Source organism: Neovison vison, chromosome 9 (genome assembly GCF_020171115.1).
Source record: "Neovison vison isolate M4711 chromosome 9, ASM_NN_V1, whole genome shotgun sequence".
Taxonomy (NCBI): Eukaryota; Metazoa; Chordata; class Mammalia; order Carnivora; family Mustelidae; genus Neogale; species Neogale vison.
Genome location: NC_058099.1, coordinates 36,190,817 through 36,214,519, shown reverse-complemented (window position 1 = coordinate 36,214,519; position 23,703 = coordinate 36,190,817). Strand labels below are relative to the sequence as shown.

The window sequence follows — 23,703 nt, the reverse complement described above, 5'->3', positions numbered from 1 at the left end:
AGGCGCCCCCCAAATCTATACTTCTAACTGTCCTTTTCCCCTTAGGTTCTATCTTTCATGTCTAATTATTTACTAGTTATTTTCACCACAATTTCCCAAAGTTTGAAACTTCCCTCCTGGGCCTATTCCTATTCTTTGTTCTCTGTTTGTATTAAAATACCATCATTCTGCTAGTCACCCACTCAAAATCATGGTGTCATTCTTCCTTCTCTCTTGCCTCCCACATTGGATCATTTGCCAGACCTTGCTCTTTTTCCTCTCCATGGTTTCTTTTATAAGTCTCTTCTCTGTTCCCTTTTGTGTTCAGGTCCTCTCTACTGCATAGTCTATAGTGTCAGCCTTCCAAAGGTTATCTTTATCTTATTTATTTGTCTTGGACTACATTGTGTATACCACTGCCAGCATTGTCTTCCTGAAAACAGAGCACTAGTCCTGGCTACCATTTATGCTCAGGGCTCGAATTAGATGTCACATATTTTGAAGCCTTCCTCGAAGTCCTGGGTAGTTAGATACTAAAATTTCTATTTTTCTATTGTATTTCATATACAGTCAGTTTTGGTGTTTATCCTCTTATCCTGGAGATATGTGAGCATTTGACCCCAAGATTATGTATTTCTTAAAAGAATATATACTGGGGGCGCCTGGGTGGCTCAGTGGGTTAAGCCGCTGCCTTCGGCTCAGGTCATGATCTCAGGGTCCTGGGATCGAGTCCCGCATCGGGCTCTCTGCTCGGCAGGGAGCCTGCTTCCTCCTCTCTCTCTCTGCCTGCCTCTCTGCCCACTTGTAATCTCTCTCTGTCAAATAAATAAATAAAATCTTAAAAAAAAAAAAGAATATATACTGTATGATTATTTTTATATTAAGTTCAGAAACAGGTCGAAGTAATCTGTGGTATCAGATTGTAGAATAGTGATTACCTTTGCAGGGGATGGGGGGCTGTTGGTAGTGACTAGATGGGAGCACGAGGGGTTTCTGGAATTTGGATGATGATTAGTTCTTGATTGGGATTCTGTTTACATTGACATGCACTTTTTCTTTTTTTAAAAAAGATTTTATTTATTTATTTATTTATTTATTGTGAGAGCGAGCAAGCGAGCGAGCACGCACGCGCACAAGCAGGCAGAGGCAGGGAGAGAAGCAGGCTCCCTGCTGAGCAAGGAACCTGACGCGGGACTCAATCTGAGGATCCTGGGATCATGACTTGAGTTGAAGGCAGTGGCTTAACCGACTGAGCCACCCAGGCTTCCTGACATGCACTTTTTTACATGTTATAATTCAATAAGAAGCTTACATAAAAGTTAAATAAAAATAGCATGCAGATACAAAACAGGGACTTTTTAACTTTATATCTCTAAAGCCTAGCACCCAGCAAACTCTTAACATATATCCAAGAGTGAACGAGTGAATGAATGGAAGGTTTCTCCTTGAAAGAAAGAGAGTGAGAGCGAGAGTGAGAGGAAGGAAGGGAGGGAGGTTAATTTTTCTTTCCATAAGTAGTTAAATTATAGTCTCAACTTTTTAGTTTGACATTCATAACCACTCATGATTTAGTCCAGCCTATTTTTCTAACTTTTGTTAATCCAGAGGCCATATTGTATAGTTGGAAAATGCTGGACCTTGGAATGAGCCAGCGCCAGAGTTTGAAGTATGGCTCTGCTACTTATTACCTGTGTACCCTTAGGCTTAGACAAGTTACCTTGCCTCTTTAAAAATGTAGTTTTCTTGTCTCTGAATTGGATATGGTTTGTCTCAGCAGATGGACATGGAGTAAATAAGATAATACATATATAGCAGGACCTTGCATGTTGTTGGTATTCACTAAATACTCATTTCCTTTCTTTTCCAACAACATATCTTCCTTTTTGTCCTTTTCATATCTGTGCTCATCTTGCTTCCTCTGCCCTAAGGCCTTTTCTTATTATTCATCCTTTAGGATCAAGCTCAGATGCCACCTCTTTGACAGAGCCTTCCTGATTCCCATCCAAACCAGAACGTTGAAAGCTGGAAATATTTCCCTCTCTCAAATTCTCCTACATTTTATCAGTGTCTCCTAAGATAAGTATTAGTCACTCAATCTAACCTTTAAAGAGTTTCTGAAAGCTGCCCTCTCACTCCAGGCCCAAAGAAAAGGTGCTCTAATTGGGCTGTAATGATAGAGGCAGGAACTCTACCAGTTGGAATGAACTGGGGGCATTGAAAAGACAGGTTGAGAAAACTGCTTTGGGCCTTTGATATATGTATAATCTCCTCTTGCACTGGGAGCGATTCAGCTGTCTAATCAAGAATGTGACCGAGGGGGGCACCTGGGTGGCTCAGTGGTTTAAGCCTCTGGCTTTGGCTCAGGTCATGATCTCAGAGTTCTGGGATCGAGCCCCACATCGGGCTCTCTGCTCAGTAGGGAGCCTGCTTTCCCCTCTCTCTCTGCCTGCCTTGTGATCTCTGTCAAATAAATAAATAAAATCTTAAAAAAAAAAAAAAAAAAAGAATGTGACCAAGGAGCAAGGAGTCAAGTTGCAAACTGCTCTATCTGTATTTTGAATTGGTCTTTAGTTAAAGATGTCTTTATAGCCCAGCCTGGCTTATCAAGGTAGGAGGTATGTGGGAGTTTGAGTCTGAAGTCTTAGGAATTAAGAGTAGATAATTACCTGGAGTTTCTTCTGTGCTTAATATGCCTTGGGGGCCTAGTACACATAGATAGAAAACAGAGTTCAAAGATATAGAGATCCTGTTCCTGGCCTTATTTTCTTGTTACTTCTGCTTTCTACTTGAATTTTTCATATCCATATCCATACATATGCTTTAACTCCTTTGTTAGATTGCACTTGAGGTCAGGAACTGATTAGCTCTGATACTTAATAGACAGTAAAGTTTTGCTTAAAACTATGAAATGAAGTCACACCGCAATACAAGTAATTGGTTGCAAAGAAATGATTAACACTTGTAACGGAAAATCGAAGGAGCAAACCCTTTGAGTTAGGGTGGTCAGAAAAGTCAGAATAGGGGTGCCTGAGTGGCTCAGTTGGTTAAGTGTCTGCCTTCAGTTCAGGTCATTATCCCAAGGTCCAGGGATCAATCTCCAAGTCAAGCTCCCTGCCTGGCTGGCAGTCTTTTCCTCCCTCTCTCTCGGCACCCCACCCCAATTTGTGCTGTCTCACTTGTTTGCTTGCTCTTTCTCTCAAATAAATAAATAAATAAATAAATAAAATCTTTTTTTTTTATTACCTGACAGAAGCATCTTTTAATTTCTTTCTTTTTTTTTTTTTTTAAAATAGGAATTCCCAGAGGGTACTAAGTCAGCAGTTTTTATAAAATATCAAGAAATGCCTAAGAAATAAAGTAATGTGAACTTGGAAAGATGGAAATCAAAGGGTAACTTGCTTTCTGTGTAACATTAAGTTATATGGAGATCCATGCCTCCTTATAAGTAACATTCTTGCTGTAAACAATGCAGTGAGATTTACCACCATTCCAAAATAGGCACATCCTGAAGTACAGCCATAGTGTATAAAATAGGACTTCTTGAAGCAAAAGGAAAGAGCTAAATTGTAGCAAATAATTTCCCCTTATTCTGTAAGCTTCTGCTTCCCTTTGCTGGTTGTCATATTCAGGCATACTAGGGAAATGTGTTTATTTGGTCCACACCTGAGGACATTGAAACATAAATCGACAATGATGACAAGTTAGGGACGGCATTCTAGATGCCCTTGGAGCAACCTAGAGCATTTTTTGTGACAGGTGAGATTAAAAAACTGTTGACTGGTTTCTCCCTAAAACATTCTAACTTCTTGGGCTTTTGTGATATCTTTCCCTCCAAGTCCTTTTCTTATATCTGACAGCTCCATCTTGGTTTCCTATACAGCATTTTTCCTTATCTGCTTTTCCTTTAAAACTTGGTGATTCCTAAGCCTCTGTTTTCTACCTCTTTCTCTGTACCTTAGATAATCTCAACCATGGGTTTACTCATAAACTGGTAATTCTCAAATTGCTATCTCTACCTTAGTCTTCTTTCATGAATTCCATACTCATATATCCAGCTGCCTGTGGATCTTGTTTCCAGAATTTTCTTAGGCACCACATGCAGTATGTTCAAACAGTACTCATTGTCTTTTCTGTCTCCTCCACCTCATCTCCTGTATATCCTTTCAGTAAATGGTACTACCAGTCACCCAAGGACAAAATCTAATACTTTTCTCCCTTGAAATATATAGTATGGATATAATTATGCCCATATCATAACATTTCCCTGTTAGGTTATAACCTACCTAAAGGCAAGGATCATATCTTTTCATTATGCCTGGTACAACACTTAGGTTACTCAGTAAGTATTCATTTATTACTTATTTTAAAAATTTTTTGGTAGAATTGTGTTAGTAATTCTCAAAGGTACTGTATTTGTTTAATGGGGATGCCATAACAAAATACCACAGGCTGGGTGGCTTAAACAACAGAAGTATATTGTCTTATATTTCTAGGTGCTAGAAATCCAAGATCAAGGTGTCAGCAGGGTTAATTCCTTCTAAGGGCTATAAAAGGTAGGTATTCTTACAAATTGTCAAAAATGGCTGGGGAGTAGGAAGTAGTGTTGCAGGAGGGTAGACTAGGGAGGACGAATATTTTGCTATAACTCATGTGAGAAATAATGAAGCCTAGATGAAGGGTTGTGGAGAAGGGGACAGATTTTTTTTTTTTAAGATTTTATTTATTTGACAGAGAGATAGCCAGAGAGAAAACACAAGCAGGAGGAGCAGAAGAGGGAGAAGCAGACTTTCCGCTGAGCAGGGAGCCCAATGCGAGGCTCTGTCCTAGAACCCCGGGATCATGACGTGAGCTGAAGGCAGATGCTTAATGACTGAGCCACCCAGGCCCCCCTGAAGGGGAAAGATTTTATAGATAGAAAGGTACAATAGATTAGACTTGGTGACATGTGATAGATGGACAGAGGGTTTTGTAGGGGATTCTGTCACTGGATGGAAAATTAGAATATAGAGGTTTTAAAGACCTTATGTTTGAGCAGAGGTCATCTCCCTGTGTGACTGGTATGGGTGAGTTGGCAGTGTAGGACTCCAGTGCCACTGCCACCAATAGGCTTTCCCTTGGCATTCCTTTCTTTGCCAGCTAAGTCTAGCTTTCTCTCTTGACTCATCTAGTTGAGTACTTGCCTCTTTCCCCACCATGCTTCCCTGTTGTCAAAAATCATTAAGAGATTTGTTTCAAGTCTTCTCTTCCCATTTGAATGTTAGCTACCTTTTTATAATTCAGTGCTTCATACCAGATATTTTTTAATATATGGGGAACCCTCCTCTTTGAGGTCCCTTCATTGATTCCCAGGACACTTAGCATTCATATGCTAGTTAAGAACGTATTTTGAAAAGCCTATGGAAGCAAGGTCTTATACCAAAAGAATTCTCCAGATTTGGGTTTACGCCAAGGTATATCTCAGAACAAGCACAAATATTTGATCAGTATTAAGCCAATTAGAATATAGCCACCTTATGGTATAAAGGGTTCATTTCTCCATGAAATTTCAAATTTTGGATTCCTATTAGAGAATCCTTCACATATGGTCTCTTGGCTTCCTTAGGGTATAGAGGTTGAGGCAGGGCCAGTGTACTTTGTGGACTGTACCGAGATGTATTTAAGTAGGTACTAGTTCGGGACCAGTCTTAGTTCTAAATCTGGGAGCTGTGACTTTTGAACAGGTTTATGTGAGAAGGCAATAAACATGTGGACTTCTTCGATTATGAGTTTTTAATCATTTGGTCTTGGAATGGAAATGGGGCCACAACCTTTGGAGGTATAGGCTAAAAACCTGTTTAACCTGGTAGTCCTGAGGAGTTTATCCCTCTGAGTTTTTGCTAATCAGGGATGGTGCTTGACCTGATTGTAGTACTGAAATTTGTCAGCAGTTTGTGACTCCTTAGGCCTGCCTTGCAGCTTGTCAGGTCTGATTTAGTCTGTGTAGCTGCTATGTGTCAGTATATCAGTAAAGTCAGCACATCTCTGCCAGGCTCATCACTTCCCTGCCAGGCTCATCACTTCCCTAGGGTGGCATGTTCCTGAGGGAAGGAGAATCACCTCCCATTGCCCATCATTCTCTCTTGCATGCAATTTCGGAGTAGTTTATGGAGGGCATAATTCTAGGGGGAACAAAGAATTTTCTCAGGCACCAGAACAAACTATTTTCCTGATGAAACAGATCCTACTTGTGTGACCCATGTCTGCCTCTCTTGTTGCTTATGGTTTTACTTAGTGGTAGAGAAGAAAAAGAGTCATGGACTTATTCTGATATAAGTCAGACTTTGGCTCCACCTATCCTTGGCATCCTTTTATGTGATTGTCAACATTGGGAGATGAGGTAGGCACCTACTGGTTCTGACCCTACCATTTTCTGGCAGTGATACCTGGAAAGGCAGACCAGATTTGGAGCAGGCCCATTTTTTGCTTTTGGACTAGTCATATCTGGCCCAAGGGAGACTTAGATGGTTTATTATTATTTTTAAAAATATTTTATTTATTTATTTGACAGACAAAGATCACAAATAGGCAGAGAGGCAGGGGTTGGGGTGGGGTGGGGAGCAGGCTCCCCGCTGAGCAGAGAGCCTGATATGGGGCTCGATCCCAGGACCCTGAGATCATGACCTGAGCTGAAGGCAGAGGCTTAACCCACTGAGCCACCCAGGTTCCCCAACTTCAGTGGTTTATATAAAAGGGGAGAATTGTAGTTGGTGAGCCCCTCCTCCAATATCCCTGTGACTCCACTCAGATGCTTTAACCAAGGATGAATTTTGTGTGCCAGGTGGTCTTCTGACTAACCCACCCATTCGGTTCCCCTTTAGAGCTCCTGCAGCTCTGAACCTTCCCACAACTCTGCGTGAGTGTCAGTGTCTCATGTTGAATTTCCATCTTGACTCATCTATCTCTAGGCGAAGATCCCTGCAAAGATTTAAATTGGGAACCAGACCTTGAGAATGTCTGTTCAGAGCATTTCACAGCTTCTGGATAAATGCCTTTTCCTTCTTAACCCAATCTGTTTTTCCAATTCTGCCCAGCTAGCTCTTGAAAAGCCCTGCTTTGAGGAAGCTTCCCAACTGAGGTGGGTGCTTATGCTATTTCCTACCCCTAAAAGCACCCCCATCCTTTTAGCCTGCCTAGGATTCCTGAGAGCCGAATCCACTGTGACAGGGAGGCTGCATTGTTACTCATATGGCTCAGGAAACAGAAAGTATGTGTTTATCCCAAAAGGCTAGTCCACAGAAGAGGTCTAACTAACTGTCCTTTGGTCATATGATATCTGGCAGTCTATGGGCCCTGTTGATTGGTAGAAGGAGCCTGCTTTTTTTTTTTTTTTTTTTTTTTTTAAAACAAGAGCTCTTGTACTGATAGCTGTTTACCACTTTCCCACTTACTCTCCGTACTTTTGCTGAAATATGGGAAGGTGGAAAGATGTAAAGGTAATTTATGGTCAGAGCCATATGAACTCTCTTGTGAAGTTTGAAGACCATAACTAGAGGTTGCAAATTTGTTATGCCTTCTGTTGTAAACATGTCTTCTCCTGTCTGAGCCTTTATTTTTCTGGAAAACCCAAGTTGATTTGAAGATGAGCTGAACGTGTTTGAATAGGCAACTAGATAAGACAGGGTCACATTAACCTCAGGTATAACATCTAAAGCCTCAGCCAGGTCCTGGAGCCACTGGTGGATGAGGCAGGAAGAAATGGGTTTTTTAGTCAGTGTCCTAGCTCTGAAGATCATTCTTCCTCTGGAGAGTTTGAGCTTCTCAGAATAGGAAGCCCACACCCAAACCTGATAATGACAGCCATTCTCTGGGCTCTTTATGAGTGGGAGGGAATTCTGATTTAATCAGTCTTCCCTGTATTTCTTGTTTTAAATCCTTTGCCTCTTTCTTCTGGCTGAAATATGGGAAGCTCCTCAGTAAATTGGCTGTGGCTTCCACTGAAATTTGACACTTTTCAAGTGATTTTTTTTTCTGTATTTAGATGTGGTTATAGTTGCACTGTCAGTCCTTATCTCTTCTGTCATCCAGCCAGCTCCCGACTGGGTTAGGAGGTATTTGCTCTGCTGTTAGTGTTGGCTGCATAATGAGGTAGATGGTTAAGAAATGGGTTGTTTAACATCTCTTGGAGTCTAAATTTTCTTCCTGGGTTGAGGGGGAAGCAATGTTATTGGAAAAAGGCAGTAGGGAGGCAAATGTTGGCTCTGGAATCAGCATTTTCTCCTCAGGATTTTGGATAAGCCAAGGAAATCTTTCTTCATTTAAAAGCTTATTTTATCTACCATATAGAGCTGCCTGTTCTGCAGTGGCAGTTTCTCGGGTGGCCCCCATAGACTGACTTCCTGATTCCTGGCTGACAAAGGCCATGTTTGATTATGGATTGTCATGAAGAATGTTGCAGGACAGCAGAATGTTGAGAGCCTGGCTTGGACATGCTGGGTGAATCAATTTTGTCCACCTTCCTTTGGCCTGAAGAAGAAAAGGGCCTTCTTATTTAATCAGGCTCAGAGGAGGTGGAATAGGAATGGCTTCACTGGATTGTTACTGGTTAATTGGAGCCCTATACTGAAAAGAATTCTGAGTTTCTTTGGACTCAGTGTTTTTCCTGTCTTGTGGGTGCAGAGTGGAAAGGAGTATTGTATATTTGATGTATTTGGCATTTTATGCTCCATGGCTTCAAGGATTTCTGGCTTAGGTTTGGCATTATGTTGCAATGAACAACTTGAGTGCTCTTTGAAGATAAGGACATTCAATTTCCTGATAAGTCCTAAGTTAGAATTGTTGAGTTATTAGAAATTAGGGCCACCTGAGAGCCACCTGACTAGCAGCTCTCCATGGAGATGGGGCTGCCATTGGCAAAGAGGAACTGCAAAATTTGGGATCATGAAACTGGGGCCTTGAATCTTAATAGCTTAGTCAATGTGATTTCACTTTAGTCTACTTAGTTCCTAATTCTGGATCCCAAAACAATCTGTGGTCCAGACTTCTGCAGTAGAGGGTCTACCTCAGCCCAACCAGCTTCCCGTGCTTCTCCCTAATCATTGCCTTGGCATAGCCTAAGGGAGTTCCTGTTTTCCAGTTGGTTATTTTGCAGGAAGAACTGGACTAGATATCCACTCTGAGAGCATAGTGCTATTTGATGTTAACTGATCTTGGGTACTTAACCTGTTTTCCAGCTTTGCCAAATGCAGAAAACAGATTATATATAGCAAAAACAAAAGCCCCAAAACAGCCAACTAATCAAAAAAACCTACAGTTTGTTTCAGTAGAAGGCAAGACTTGCTTTGTATTGTGCTCTTGCAATTTCTTGCTGTATTCTGTCTTCTCTCTGAGACTGGGAGCTCCTCAAAGTATATAGGTCTTTGGTCCTATGTCTCTTTATATCTGATAGCCCAGGCAAGAGAGAGGTAGATAGGCAGGGGAAAAGAAAGTAGGCGGGGGAGAAGAATGAGAGAAAGAAATGGGGGAGGGGAGAGAGTAAGATCTATATTTAGCGAGAGGGAGAGACACTCACCAAGGGTGTGTGAGTGAGCTTGCTGGCGAGGTTTGTGTGTGCGTGAGTGTTCTGGGAAAGGGGGTGTGTGCGCCAGGAACGTGTGAGGAGGGCTGGTGCCCTATGGGAGGTTGCAGGCAGGAAGCAGCTGGAGAGGAGGAGGAGCAGCAGCAGGAGCAGTAGCTGCCCTGCTTTCTGTCTCAGTCTTAAAGCCTGGAATCGATTGGGTTAGAATTCCACATCCAATTGAAGTTTGGCTGCTATTGCCTTCAGCAGGGCCGGTCATCAGAGTCCCCCTCAGCAGAAGTCTGGACCAGATTGGATTCCTAGATTTGTAGCCAGCGAGACTCCTGCCCAGCCTTTCACTGAGGGGATTTCTCTGCTGGGCATTGTTCCTATCATCAACTTTGCACCGTGGAGCCAGCCAGCTGGTGCAACTGAGAATAATAGCTCCTTGGCTCTGTTTGTCCGTTGGGCAAGCAGCCATGCTGTGGCTTAGAAAGTTCATCCTCTGGCTTTTCTGTTAAACCGAGGAGTGCTCCTGAACGGATTTCCTCTTAAAGACAGCACTTGCATTCTAAAACTTGAGAATTTGTGATTTTAATTTTTTTTTCCTTTTCATTTCCTTAACTCTTATTTTGATTGCAGCAGCAAGGTAAGTGGTATCGAGTGTATGACTGACTCTGAACGACAAGCAGGGACAAAAGCAAAGCATTTGTGGGTGGAATACAGAGTAGCTACATTAATTACATAACTGCTTGAGCCAACTTGCTGGTGGGGGTCATTAAAATGGGTGAAAAATAGCATACTCAGCACTGGGGTAGAATTTTCATGTGTATGTGTTTATATGCTGATAATCTGACCATCGGTTCTTCCTTGGTACTCTCCTGTATGTATATAAATAACTTAGCCACCCTTCTGAATGTGTGCATACTTACATACAAATAATCTGTTTCTCCCTTCTGATATGTCCATATGTTTATAAACTGACCATTCCTTTCCTGTGTGTACACACATAATAGAAACTCATTCAACTCATTCATTCATTTTAAATGAATATATACAAGCCATATCTCCCTTCATGTGCATACATAGATATAATCTCTTTATCTCATGCATGTGTATATATACTTGGGTAACTTTCCTCTTCTGGTATATGCCTTTATATATTAAGAAACCCTACTATTTTTCCAGTGTGTGAGTGTGTGTGTATACTGTTCTGTGTGATGTATTAATTTTTTCCTTGCATGTGTACATATGCCATATAGACAGAAAAGTCATCTTGAGTTTTCTCAGTCTTGAGTGTATACACTATGCATAATAATCTGTCCATTTGCATCATGTGTGTGGGATAAAAATAGCACTAACTTTATAGATTGAAGATCCCCTTTCAAATCCTAACTACTCAGTGACCTTGGTCAAGTCATTTAACCTCTCTGAGCTAATTTTTCTCATTTATGAAATAAGAAGAATCTTCCTTCCTGCCTCATAGGGTTATGATGATAATATGTCATGATAAAATAGGAGTCATGTAAGCTGTAAAATTCTAAACAAATATAATTTTACTACTATTACATGTCCCTCTAGTGTGAGTTGTATAGGATAGTCTTTGACTCAGCTGCATTGAGATTGTGCTCTTGTCTAAGAGGTCTGTAAGTCTTCCCTGCAGAGGGGTAGCTTTTATTGAAGTAATTAGATTTAACCTGTAGTTTTGCCCAGAGTATTGGAAAAAAGCTACCTATTGCTACAGAGTGTCTAGAAGGGGTTAGATTGAGAGAGAGAAAAGGTCTCATCCTCTGTAGTTTTGGGCCTTATTCTTTGTAGCCTTGAGGATTGAACCTGTCGCAAAATGGAAATATACTAGCCCAGCTAGGATCAAAGTGAGAAGGTGAAAAGATGAGTAAAAGAACAGAGCATTCTGCTGCCCCTGAGATGGCAACCAGCCATGTGTGTCAGGTTTTGAAGGCTCTATACAATGTCCCCTTTCTCAGCCTTCTAGACTTGTGTGTCCAATATGGTAGCCGCCGGCCACATGTGGTAGTTGAGTACTTGGCAGGCAGGCTAGTCTCAATTGAGATGTGCAGCAAATGTAAGATATATACCAGAATTCAAGGATTCAGTATGATAAAAGATGATGAATAATTTTTTAATATTGATTGCATGTTGAAATTATTAATATTTTGGATAATGAATTATATAAAATAAATTGTACTTTTTAAAAAAACGTTTTATGTGACTGCTAGAAATATTTAAATTACATAATGTGGCTCACATTCTGTTTCTAATGGACAGTGCTGTTCTAGACCTGTCATCCAGCACAAGGATTGGGGTAGCTCTTCCAGCTGGAAGGGCAAGTGGAAGCTCCATGATAGCAGCTCTGGGGATAATAGGAACCATGGCACAGCTGCTGCCACTACCTTCTTTATTTGTCCTGCACAAGTCCTCAGGAAAATTTAAGTGTATTTGAGGAGAGGTTTCCCACTTAGTTTTTACAATAAAAAGGGGTTGTAAGCCATCAATCTAGAAGTAAACCTAGAACTCAAAGTGAACAAAAGTGAACTAGAATTTAGGAGACTAGACTATTGCAGTTCTACCATCACTCATTTATTTTTTTCATGGCACTGAGTTCTCACTGTGTGCCAGGCCATATGCTTGGCATAGTAGTGCCCTGTGCTAGGCATTGGGAATTAAAAAACAAAGCACAGCTTCCTGTGTAATGGAATTCATATCCACTGTGGGTCCTTAAGCAAGAACCTCCCCTTTAGGGGTCTGCCAAAGTAAAACAGATTAACAACAACAAGGGTGTCATTTTAGGTCATGGGTTTAAACTTGGGTAATAGAGCTTCTGAGGATCTAGAGTAGCTGCCTAGCCTATAAAGACTTACACATTTAAAATTTAGAAAAACACTGTGATATCTAAATACAACTCCTCCATAAGCTAGATAGATCACAAGGTAGTATGAGATTCCAGGTCTAGTATTCTATCAAAGACTCTTTCAACTCTAAACTTTTCTGATTTGGTGTTCTGATTCCTTTTATTCAATGGCAAGATTTTGTTTATTTGTTTGTTTTGAGCATTATACATGCCAGGTACTGTTCTAGGTGCAGGGAATATAGTAATGACCAAAACAAAGTTCCCTGCTTACATTCCAGAATAGAGAGGTGGTTAGAGAGATAGATCATATATTTGTTTGTTTGTTTATTGCCTATCAGGTAGATGGTAGTAAGTTCTTTGAAGAAATTATAGCAGAGTAAGGAGATAGAGAATGTGGAGTTTTTTTGTTGGGAGGGGCTAGTATTCAGGGGCTAACTAGATTCCTGCTCACATGTCTTCTTCAGTCTACTCATGAGAACCATGAAGTAGTAAGGAAAAAAGATTATAATGCGTGCTTCAGAAAAAAAAATGCTGTGACATTTGTTAAAGACATTAAGGCAGACTATATTCAAGGTGATTATTACATTGGGATATTGTAATGGGGAGAGAGATTGAGCCCAGCTCTGAATATAAGGAGAAGTGAGAATTTTTAGTCAGGGAGCAGGTGGAGGGTCTGTGGATCAAAATTACTAAGAGGAAACATCAAGGGTAGGGCGAAGTCTGGCTAAACTGACTTGACATGAGTTTTGCTGGAGGGAGGCCAAGGTGGTGGATAAGGAATTTGGTCAGATATCAAAGGTGAAGAGTGTTCATAAGCTGAGCCAGCAGGATTCTTGGCAAAAGTGGACTAAACAGAGCTCAAAATCAGGGGCCTAGTCACAAAGAGGACTTAGAGCAACCAGACTCAGATTTGGTCAAAAGAGAGAGTCTTTGTCATGAGTATCTGATTCTGGGTGCATATGTATTTGTTTCAGGGTTGGTTATATTCCGTGGTATAGTAAACCTGGTACTGCTGACAGGGAGCCCTGGACAGGGTAAGAATATCCAGCTCTTGTGACTGGTGTACTTTCCTCATTTTGCGGTCTTGATATGCTAATCCTCGGAAGGCTGCATCCTTCCTCATGCTACTTTATGTTACCCGAAGTTCTGTCTCCCCTTTTGGATATAATGCTTGAGGTTTTCTTTCCTTTACCATCTCTAGCTTCTGGTGTGTAAATGGGGTTCCTCCTAATGCTGATGAGGAGGAATGGCAAGTCCTAGGAACTGTAGTACCTAGTTTGATCTAGGGCATTCTTTATTCCTGTTAGCTAATGTCACTCTTCATGCCATGTGACTCTGACCACTTTCTCTGACAATCTTTGTAAACATTGATTCTTTCCCAAAGATTAACATCCTAAAAGAACTCCTTCCTGTTAGAGCCCTAGAAATCCATTCCTCCCACCTTGTTAGCCATACAGTGTAATTGGTAAATGGCCCAGGAATGATCTGACCTCTGTAGAAGTGGTATGCAGAGGTATGTTCAGAGTTCCTGGCTTTCTGTCTTCTGCGCTTGTTTCACCCAGAATGAGAGGCTGCTTGATAATATGTACAGAGAGTTCTGCCCTGTTCCCAGAGATCCCCAGTTGGTCCTCCCAGCTAATATTTGGGTCAGAAGCAATTTTACAAGGAGTACTCCCATTGCTAATCACATTTATATGATGTCAGAGAAAGAGATAAAAAGAATCAGTCATTTCAGAAAACAGAAGGATTTTTTTCCTCTTGACTTTTTTTTGGTAGTCTGGTGCTGATGTGATTTAAGGGTCTATTCCCTGCCATAGTTCTCAGCTTTCCATCCTTGAAGTTTACTCCTTTGGATGGATACATTTTGTTTTGATATGTTCTCTTTTCAGACAGTTATCCCTTGAATGGGCTGCCTTATTTTCCCCAGCTTCAGGCATTCCTTAGGAAAAGATAGCAGAAAGGTGTGGCCATTTTTGAGAGTGTATGTATGAAATTTGGAGAGTTGACTAGATGCTAATAGAGCAGGGCAGAATGAGAGCACTGGATACCTTGAAGGAATCCAGAGGGTCAGCTTTGAGCTGGGTGGACCCCAGTGCCTCATCCCATTACAGCTCAAATATTACTTCTTCTCCATGGCTTTCCCTGTCCAGGTTTTGCTGGGCCTCTCACTGTCTTCTCATTCCCCATCACTGGAATTAAATGCTTATTATTTATGCTTATTACAACTTTTGTTATAACATGTTTCACTTAATTTTGTGACTGTATATGCACCTATTTCCCTCTCTGAACCTTGATATATTAGGATGCAGGGACAGTGTCTTATATCCCTGGCACAAAGCTTAGTGCCTGACAAATCAGTTGAATTGATTCAGAGATCAAACTGTCCTCACTCTTTAGCCCTTGTTATTTCATTACTGTGGACGCTAGTAACAAAGAGAGGCTCAGAGGGAGGTGGACTTGACTTGGGCTTTCTGGCTCCTGGTATCTTATTGGGTTCTGAGCCAACTGGTTGATTCTCTGGACATTATATTGAACTGTGTCCACTGCTTCAAAACCTAAATATCTGGATGGCTGAATGGGTTTGGTGCCTTTAGGGAACCCATATCCCCAGGAGGTGATTCTTAGGTTCATCTAGGGGCAGTGGTTATAACTCATAAGAAGTTTTTGGTGGAGAGTTTGTTTGTTTGTTTGATATGGAAGCAAGCTCTTTCTTTGAGGCTGGGAGAAGTTGCTATAGTTGGAAATTTCCTATTTGTTAGTAACATAGGAAACCAGGCAGCTTTGCCTTTAGTCCTTCAGGAGGCTGTAGGAAAGGACTCAGAACACAGTGGCTGTGCCATTTGCCCCCTGTATGGCTAGCCAGCCAGTGTTGAAGGCGCTGTACTCTCAGAGGGGACACTTAGCAAGTCTGTCCAGAAGTTAAGCCAAGCCTATCTGGAGTATTGATCTGAAAAGCAGAAATAGGCTGCAGTTAACCTGACTTGCACTGAAGCAGCAGGAGAATCAGATTTACTTTTGCTCCGGAAAAGCTGCCTTCTCTGGACCAAAGTCGGGTTAGTCTCTTGGAAGGCCTGGCAATGAGTTCTGGGCCTCATCAGCATCAGAAAGGAAAAGTTTGCCTTCTCTAGCTGTTTGCCCCTTTCTCATGCTTTCAGACTGCCTGAGGGAGCGTGGCAAGCCTCTTGTCACCTGAATGAATTGTTGGGAACCGACTGTTTTGCCCTCCTTTTTTAATCTTAAGAAACAGCTTCTAGAAGAAAACAGGATTAAGAAAGGATGACACACTCCAGTGGTATGGTTCCAAGCAGTGCTGCAGACTGTTAAAAGACACTGGGAAAGATAGGGGTTTTGGGGTTAGATAGAAATCATGGTTTACTCAAATCATACCCTTTTATAGGTGGTCGCATGGTTGGCAACATTTCTGTGACTGTCTTCCCCACGTTATAGATGAGGATACTAAAGAACAGAGAAGTCAAGGTTTTAATCCAAGGTCACTGATTAAGCAAGACCCGAATTTAAGTCTTTTGATCCTCAATTTAGTAGCACTTGCTCATGGCTTCACATGGTCGTATGCGGACCTTCCATCTTGGTTTAGTAAACAGTCTTTCTCTTTGAGACAAACTGGAAAGGCTGATTACCAGTTCCAGCCCTTATCAGACCATTGACCTTGTTCAAAGCTAATACTAGGTGCCAAGACAAAATCAGGTGAACCTAGAACTTGCACAGTTGGGGCTGGGGTTGAGGGAAAGAGAAGGGTGGCTTTGGAAATACAGTTGTGCACTTGTGGAAGAAGAGAAGGAATAATTTGACCAGTCAGTCCTAGAATTGGGAGCTTTGCTGTCTAGGCAGTTAGGCACTAAGCCCAAGACCCAGCAGTTCTGATTGTGCACATGGAGTGTCTTCTCTCTATCTCCCTCTCTGACACAGATTATACTGAGTTGGCCAGTTAGGGGTGTGGCTGATCTTGGCCCCTTGAGACATAGGAGTAAAGCAACAATGCTAAAAAAGCAGTGATTGGGCCTTGGCAGTACCTCACAGAATGGGTAGCATTTTTAGGTGAGGAGTTCTAAACGAAGTAGAGTTTTTAGAAGAACTACAGAAAGACATGGAAGGAGAATTAATCTCGTTTCTTGGTTTCTAGTCTCGACCTGGTTAATTCCAGTGAAAGGGGTTAGCTTAATCTTTATCCCAAATCTTATAACTCTTGCTTCTGATTCTTCCTATGAAGGGAAAGCACAGTGTTTTTAACTTTTAAGCACAGAAACTGTAGATAGTAGCCCTTCCTGAAAATGAATTGCTGTGGGAGCTTTCAGCTTGTGCTCTTCACAGGCAATTTTCCCCTTTTAGGGTTAACTTGAGTTACTGGGAAAAGAAAAGGAGGCAGGAGTTTAGATGATTTAGAAATCTAGATCAAATCTAGAAAATGGGGGAGTCATTTCTGATTGTACAACATGAAGGATTGCATGTCTCCCATCAACCAATTTTACCTCTCCCAGGGTAACCCAGTAGAACCAGAAAGTATTGGCAGTCCCATGCAGTCCTGGACTCCTAGGTTTTCCCTTTGTACTTTCTACTCTGCTCCTTCCCTACACTCTACATGATCCTAGTAAAAAGGAAAAGAATACCAGCCCCATGTAAGGTAATAGTCATCTTTACCTCTGTCGTGGTCACTTGCAGTTTAGGGTATGGGGCAAGACTGGTGGCAGGCTAGCTTCACCTTTTTGAAGAATAGCATAGTATCCTCAAGCCCTCTGTGATATAACCAGTTCCCCACCTTTCCCATGTATTGTTCTTTCCAGGCCATTTGGAGGGCTAGAGCAATCCTCTGTTACACCACAGTACTCTAGGAGTACCCTGGTGCTCTGAAGGAGGTCTTAGATCAAATGCACAGTAGAGGAGAAAAGCCAAACCTGTGTGTTGATTAGGCTGCACCAAGCACTTGGGGACTATTAAATGGAGTTCAGGATTCCAGGCTGTCCCTGAGCTTCCTTCATCCCTAGCTGACCCACCATACGTGTGTCTTTGGCCACATGCCCCACTAGATCCAAACATGCTTAATGCACCTGAGTCTGGACAATGATTTTTGCCTATGCCATGCCACCTTGTTCCAGAATTTTTAGAAAACATTTTTTTGCCCTCCAAGTTTGAAATAATTGCCATGGTCTTTTTTTCCAAATGAAAGATAGCTGTCTCTATAAACACAGGCAGGAACCAACCTTGGAATTGCTAAGTTTTCAGCAAAACATCCAACTGGGAAAACAAACATTCCATGTCTTGTCTCTGTCTTTCACTGTGTATGTAATTTGAGCTTTGGTAGTTAAGCATCTATTTGTTCATTCCTGAATCAGACCCTAGTGTTGTATTTTGTAAAGATTCAGTCACTCATTGACCTTACCCACCTACTTCCCAGGAGTTTGTCTTAATTTTAATGGCTTTGAGTACTTGCCCAGAACACAAGGAGTTGATACATCAATACTCTGATGGGAAGCCAAGAAAAGAGAAGTGAGTGCCTACAGCCTTGAAGGCCAGCAGTGGGAGACAGGTCAGGGTTGGCTTCTACAGTCTTAGAAGGTAATGTTCTTATTCCTGCTTGACAGCTTGATTCAGATTAAAATTATCCTGCTGCTTTCTGACCTGAGTGCACTATTTTCCTTTTTCACTAGCTGCAGGATAAGAGTCAAGCCAGAATCCAGGGGCATGTACCGGGTTTGGAGACTACACATGGGATCATTCCAGACAGTACTGTGGGCTAAGCCCAAGGCATCAGCCAGCCATAATTGCTAGAAATAGACTGAAAAGAGCAGGGCAGTATATTGTCTTCCGAGACAATCTCTGTTAAGCACCCTGACCAGAAAGAGGAAGAAGCAGAGAATCCCTCAGACCCTGAGGGAGAAAATGAAACGATTGTTGCAAGAGTCAGAGGAAGAAATCATGGTCACCTTGGGACCCTCTTCCAGGCTTTCTCCAGATAAGGCTAAGTCAGAGACTATGTGTGGCATCAAGAGCAAGTCCTCAGGCCCTATTGAATCCTTACCAGAGGATAGCTCCCTGCTCCCTCACTGTGGCTCAGCAGCCTCAACCATTGGTGGGGATAGAGATGGGGGCCTGGCTCAGCATTGCAGCTTCGAGCAGCAGACCGGCAGCCAGTTTCCTCTGGGCTCCACTCCATGTGCTTTAGGATCTGGCTCTCAGGATCTCTTGTCTGTCAGCATAAGCACAAGCTGTCAAGAACCCTCAGAAAGGAATCAGGCCAAGTCCCTTTTGTCCAGAGGCCTTCACCAAGGCTGCAGCTGTGAACAGAGAGAGCCTTTGGGGGATGTAGTAGACTATATAATCAGAGAGCTACAAGGCATCAGCCGTCTCCAAACTGAAATTGCTGAGCTGCAGCAGCACTTGAGCCAAGTCCGGGGTTCAGTGGATGAAGTGTCTAGCTGTGTAGACTCGGTTCTGAGTGGAATAGAAGGCTTGCAGGTAGGCAACAGCTCCCTGGCCAAGGTGTGTGTGGGGGAAATGGCCCAGGAACCCCATTTGGACAGCCCTGGTGAAGAAGCCATTCTGTATCTGTATGGACTTCCTGAGCAAGATGGGGAAAATACCATGGAGCTGGTACACAGCTTTCTGGCCATGCACCTCTGTGTTAATGGCATGCAGTGCAACAGGTACATCAAAGAGGCTTACAGGGCAGGCAAAGCCCCAGCTCCCAGGCCTGCTGTTGTGAAACTTGCCCATCTAGAGCATAGAGACTTCATCTTGCAGAAATCCATCCTTTTGCAGAGTGTGGGGGTCCGAATTGCCACCAAAGAAGAACCAAGCTGGCCACAGTGCTATAAGAATCCTCAAAAGGAGTCTCTTTCATTTTTGCAACAACTTCAGGATCATAATGCAAATTCTTTAAACCAGCATGAACCACTTCTTCAGATGGAAACAGGGGACCCAGGACCCATAACAGGAGCATGTCAAATGAGGGCTCAAAATCAACACAGAGAACCTCAAATCCCTGAGCAGCAAGGCCTTTGCTTTCCACCCAGGAATAATTTCACAAAGCCAAGTGATGTATCTAAGCCAGGAGATGAAGTTAAAGGAACATCAGGAGCCTCCCAAGTTACCAGTGGCAGTTGTGGTGAGCTGACAGGGAGAGAAGCTTCTGAGGAACCTTCCCCAGTGTTAATCTCAGAAGAGGAGGGTTCTGGGAAATCCCAGGTTTTCAAACAGTCCAGCCAAGGATTTGAAATGTGTAGTGTAGCAAAAAGAGAAAACAACTGCAGCAGTGAGACTGGCAGCTGCCTGTCGCTATCTGGGTTGCTGAAGACAGAGGAGAAGTTCCTGGCCTGTGAAGCTGGGCTTGATATTCTGAGCTCCAAGCAGCTAGAGGACCTTTTAACAGACAAGTCCAAAAGATTTGCAACTCTGAGCCATGACCACATGATGGAGGAAATCATCATAGGGCCTGAGACTTTCAGTGACATGGTTCATATTGACTTGAATGAAGAGGAGGAACATGCTACTCGGGTCCTTAAAGATGTCTTTGAAAAGTCATCTTGTGGCTTGGTTGGCTTGCAGGAGGATGAAGATGTTGAAATTAAGTTTTACAAAAGCAAACTGGGCCGAGCAATTCACCACTTTCGTTTAGCTCTGCAGGGCGTGTTTCAGAAACTGGAAAATAGTGGGTCAATCAGTCCTGAGGACCTGGAAAGCAATGAGAGCTGTTCTCAGTCAGAGAACAGTGATAGACTTCTTGGGACAGTGGGTTCAGAGGGTGCCCAAGATTTCTCGGTGGAGAGCCCTGGGAGTCAGGAGAGTGAGAGCTTGCTCAGTGTGGTCTCTGGTGGAGTGGGCACCTCTACACAGAGAGACCAAACCTTTCAGGATCCCAGCAACTTCTCTCTTGCTTCTAACTCCTCGCCTATTGCGTATTCATTACCAGGTTTTGCTCTGGCTCCATGTCTGGGAGGTGAAACGTGTTCCGGGCCTGAATCTCCCAAGCAGGGCATACTAAGCCTAGAGCAAGTGTGTGCAGAGACCATCTACCTCAACAAGTGCATCAACAATTTCAAAAACGTTCTGAGAGAGAAAAGACTGAGGCAGAAAAAACTTTTGCATGAGCTAGTACAGAAGGCAAAGAATATCTCAGTAGAAGACATACACTCAGGTATTCTAAATCTATATTTAACGGGGTCACAGCTGGCTGGGTATGGCCTCTATCAGGCTAGCCTGAGACCCACCTTGGTGGGGAGTTTCACAAGGTGATGGGGGAGGACCACAGCTTAAATTAGTCTAAATTACTCGAATACAGATTTTAAGCTAATCCTTGTGGGAAATGGAGTGTAAGAGGGTGCTAAAGCAACAGGAAAGGAGTTCCTGCCTGTAGGAAGCTTCCAGTGTATTGGGGAGTTGAAGGTAGCTTTAGAAACTACCTTTCCGGGACGCCTGGGTGGCTCAGTTGGTTGGACGACTGCCTCCGGCTCAGGGCGTGATCCTGGAGTTCCGGGATCAAGTCCCGCATCGGGCTCCCAGCTCCATGGGGAGTCTGCTTTGCTCTCTGACCTTCTCCTCGCTCGTGCTCTCTCTCACTGTCTCTCTCTCAAATAAATAAATAAAATCTTTAAAAAAAAAAAAAAGAAACTACCTTTCCAAAAAGGGAGGAACATGTAGACAGTAGTTTACAGATAGATGCAGGTCCTTTAGGATATGCCTCTGTAAAGTAGGTATGGTGTAGGAGGCAGGAATGGGCATCTTGCTCACAGGCACTGGAGGGGCTGATGCAATCCTACACTGCATTTTGAAATTATTCTAAATGGGTTTCTTGCTGAGATAAGATTGTCATCTCCCTAGCAGCTGATGGGCCATTGTGGGAATTTCCCTTATCCTAATGTTTCTTCTTCCCAGTCCTGGACTTAACACAGAACCTTATTTTCAACTTGAAGCTGTCCAGTCCTTGCCCTACCCAGGAACTGGACTCTGCCTTCCACAGGTCATACTCCTTCCATTTCTGGCTAAATGCTCCTCACCTAAACTGGAGAATGGAATGGTTTTGACTCAAGGAATGAGAGTACTTTTTTTTCTAGGCAGCATGGAGATATGTAGTTTTAAATTTACTTCTCCCAATCAAAATTAAATTTATCCAAAGAGCATATGCTATATTCATCCAGTTTTAAATGTAAGTGGGGTTGTCCTCCTATGCATATAACCTGATTAATGTTTCTAAGGGAGAATTAAAATTATGAAGCATATTGTGTTGACAAAGGTGTGAGGAACAGGCACTCCTGCATTGCTGGTGGGATGGGAGTGTAAATTGGTATAACCTCTAAGGAAGACAATTGGCAAAATATATCAGAATTCTATATACCCTTTGAGCCCTAAAATCACTGCCAGGAATATATCCTGCAGGTTTATTTTCACATGTGTAAAGGACATATGTTCTATTTTTGAAGCATTGTTTTTAGTAGCAAAGAGTGAAAACAACCTAAATGTTAAGAAAGACAGTTTGGGGGACGCCTGGGTGGCTCAGTTGGTTAAGCGGCTGCCTTCGGCTCAGGTCATGATCCCAGCATCCTGGGATCGAGTTCCACATCGGGCTCCTTGCTCGGCAGGGAGTCTGCTTCTCCCTCTGCCTCTGCCTGCCTCTCTGTCTGCCTGTGCTCGCTCTCTCTCCCTCTCTCTCTGACAAATAAATAAATAAAATCTTTAAAAAAAAAAAAAAAGACAGTTTGGGGGGGCCTACGTGCTCAGTCGATTGAGTTCTTGGTTTTGACTCAGATTATGATCTAATGGGTCATGGGTTGGAGCCCTGTGTCTCTGACTCTTTCCCTCTTGTCCCTGCCCCACTCAGGCAGGCACTCTCTCTCTTTCTCTCTCAAATAAATAAATCTTAAAAAAAAAAAAAAAAAGGACTGGTTAAATAACCTACTGGCACATCCTAACAATATAATACAGTACCACAAGTTCCATACAGCTATAAAAAGAATGAGGTAGCTCTTTACTAAAATGGAGAGGTATCTAAGATATATTGCCATATGAAAAAGCAAGATGCAGAACAGTATTATAAAATGTCTACATTTGTATAAAAAGGAGAGGGAAAGAATACACAAACCCATAGTACCTGTGTCTATATGTATAGAATATCTAACAAAGATACGTACGGGAGGTGGCTTAGTGGGTTAGGCCTCTGCCTTCAGCTTAGGTCATGATCTCAGGGTCCTGAGATCGAGCCCCACATTGGGCTCTCTGCTTGGCGGGGAGCCAGTTTCCACCTCTCTCTCTCTGCCTGCCTCCCTGCATACTTGTGATCTCTCTCTGTCAAGTAAATAAATAAAAATTAAAAAAAAAAAAGATATGTAAGAGACTGATTGATACCTGATCGCCCATGGGCAAAGGTATTGGGTGAAAAACTAAGGTGAAAAGTAGGGGTTTTTTTTCATTGTAAACCTTTTAAAATACTTTTTAGAATTTGAAAAATAAATGTGATACCAAGTTATAAAAATTTAAAAATTAAAAATTAAAATCACATCATGTTCAAGTATCCCTAGAGTTAAGCTACTACTTATAGCTTATGAGAAAAGTCTAAATTCCTTCACTTGACATTCAGAACCAGTACATTTGGTCCCTAGTTTCCATTTGCAGGCTTACCTCCAGTTGTCCCACTATACTCCTCCCAAAAGGAAACTTTGCTGTCACAAATTCACCTGTACTGTCTTTTCTCAGCATATTCACATATACATTCTTTCTTTAGCCTACGGTGCTGTGTTCATCAAATCAGCCTAGCAGAATTTACTCAGTTCTTCAATATACAACCAAAATATCACCTCTTCCAGGAAGCTTTCTATAATTCCTCAGCTGTAAGAGAGTTCTTTCTCCTCTTAATTTTGCATCCCTTTTTCCTTCTCCCTGGGCATTTAGAAGTTACTACATCACAGCAACAATGGAAACAACAAATATCAAAGCAGTACTTCCTTACCAGCTTCTTAAGCATTGGTGGCAGTTGATGTTAGGATGAGTACTCAGCACACTTGGTCTGGCTCTTCAGTTTGCAAAATTCCCTTTCTAAGCTGATATCCTGGTGGGCAGTGCAGGAACTTGTACCTGTGGTAAGCAGGTAATGGCAGCAGCAGTGATAATGAGACAAAGTAGGTTTTCTGAAGCACCAGTAAGAAAGCAAACCAGAGTTCTGGGCCCTAGCCAAGATCAAGTCTGGTCTGTGGGCTGCAGAAGGAGTGGTAGAAGGGTGCTGGGTCTAGGCCTGACTCCCAACAGCATTCCATAGGGTAGGAAGAATAGAGCAAGGTAAGCACATAGGGTTAGCCTTTCACCCACAACAGCGCCACCC

At 42.4% G+C, this 23,703-nt stretch overlaps 1 protein-coding gene across 7 annotated transcripts in view; it reads left to right on the top strand.

Moving 5' to 3' along the window:
• The window catches only part of UNC13B (unc-13 homolog B), a 237,987-nt gene that overhangs the window by 165,685 nt on the left and 48,599 nt on the right, over positions 1-23,703 (top strand). For 2 of the 7 annotated variants that reach the window (XM_044265430.1, XM_044265429.1), the window contains exons 1-3: positions 9,688-10,160; positions 17,791-17,951; positions 18,044-20,529. The exons of 4 other annotated variants lie outside the window; for them this stretch is intronic. In XM_044265430.1, coding sequence (XP_044121365.1) covers positions 18,276-20,529 — 2,254 coding nt within the window. In that variant the 5' untranslated portion in view covers positions 9,688-10,160; positions 17,791-17,951; positions 18,044-18,275. Of the gene's footprint in view, positions 1-9,686; positions 10,161-17,790; positions 17,952-18,043; positions 20,530-23,703 lie in introns of those variants that run through there. One more of the 7 variants, XM_044265428.1, reaches the window with a different exon arrangement.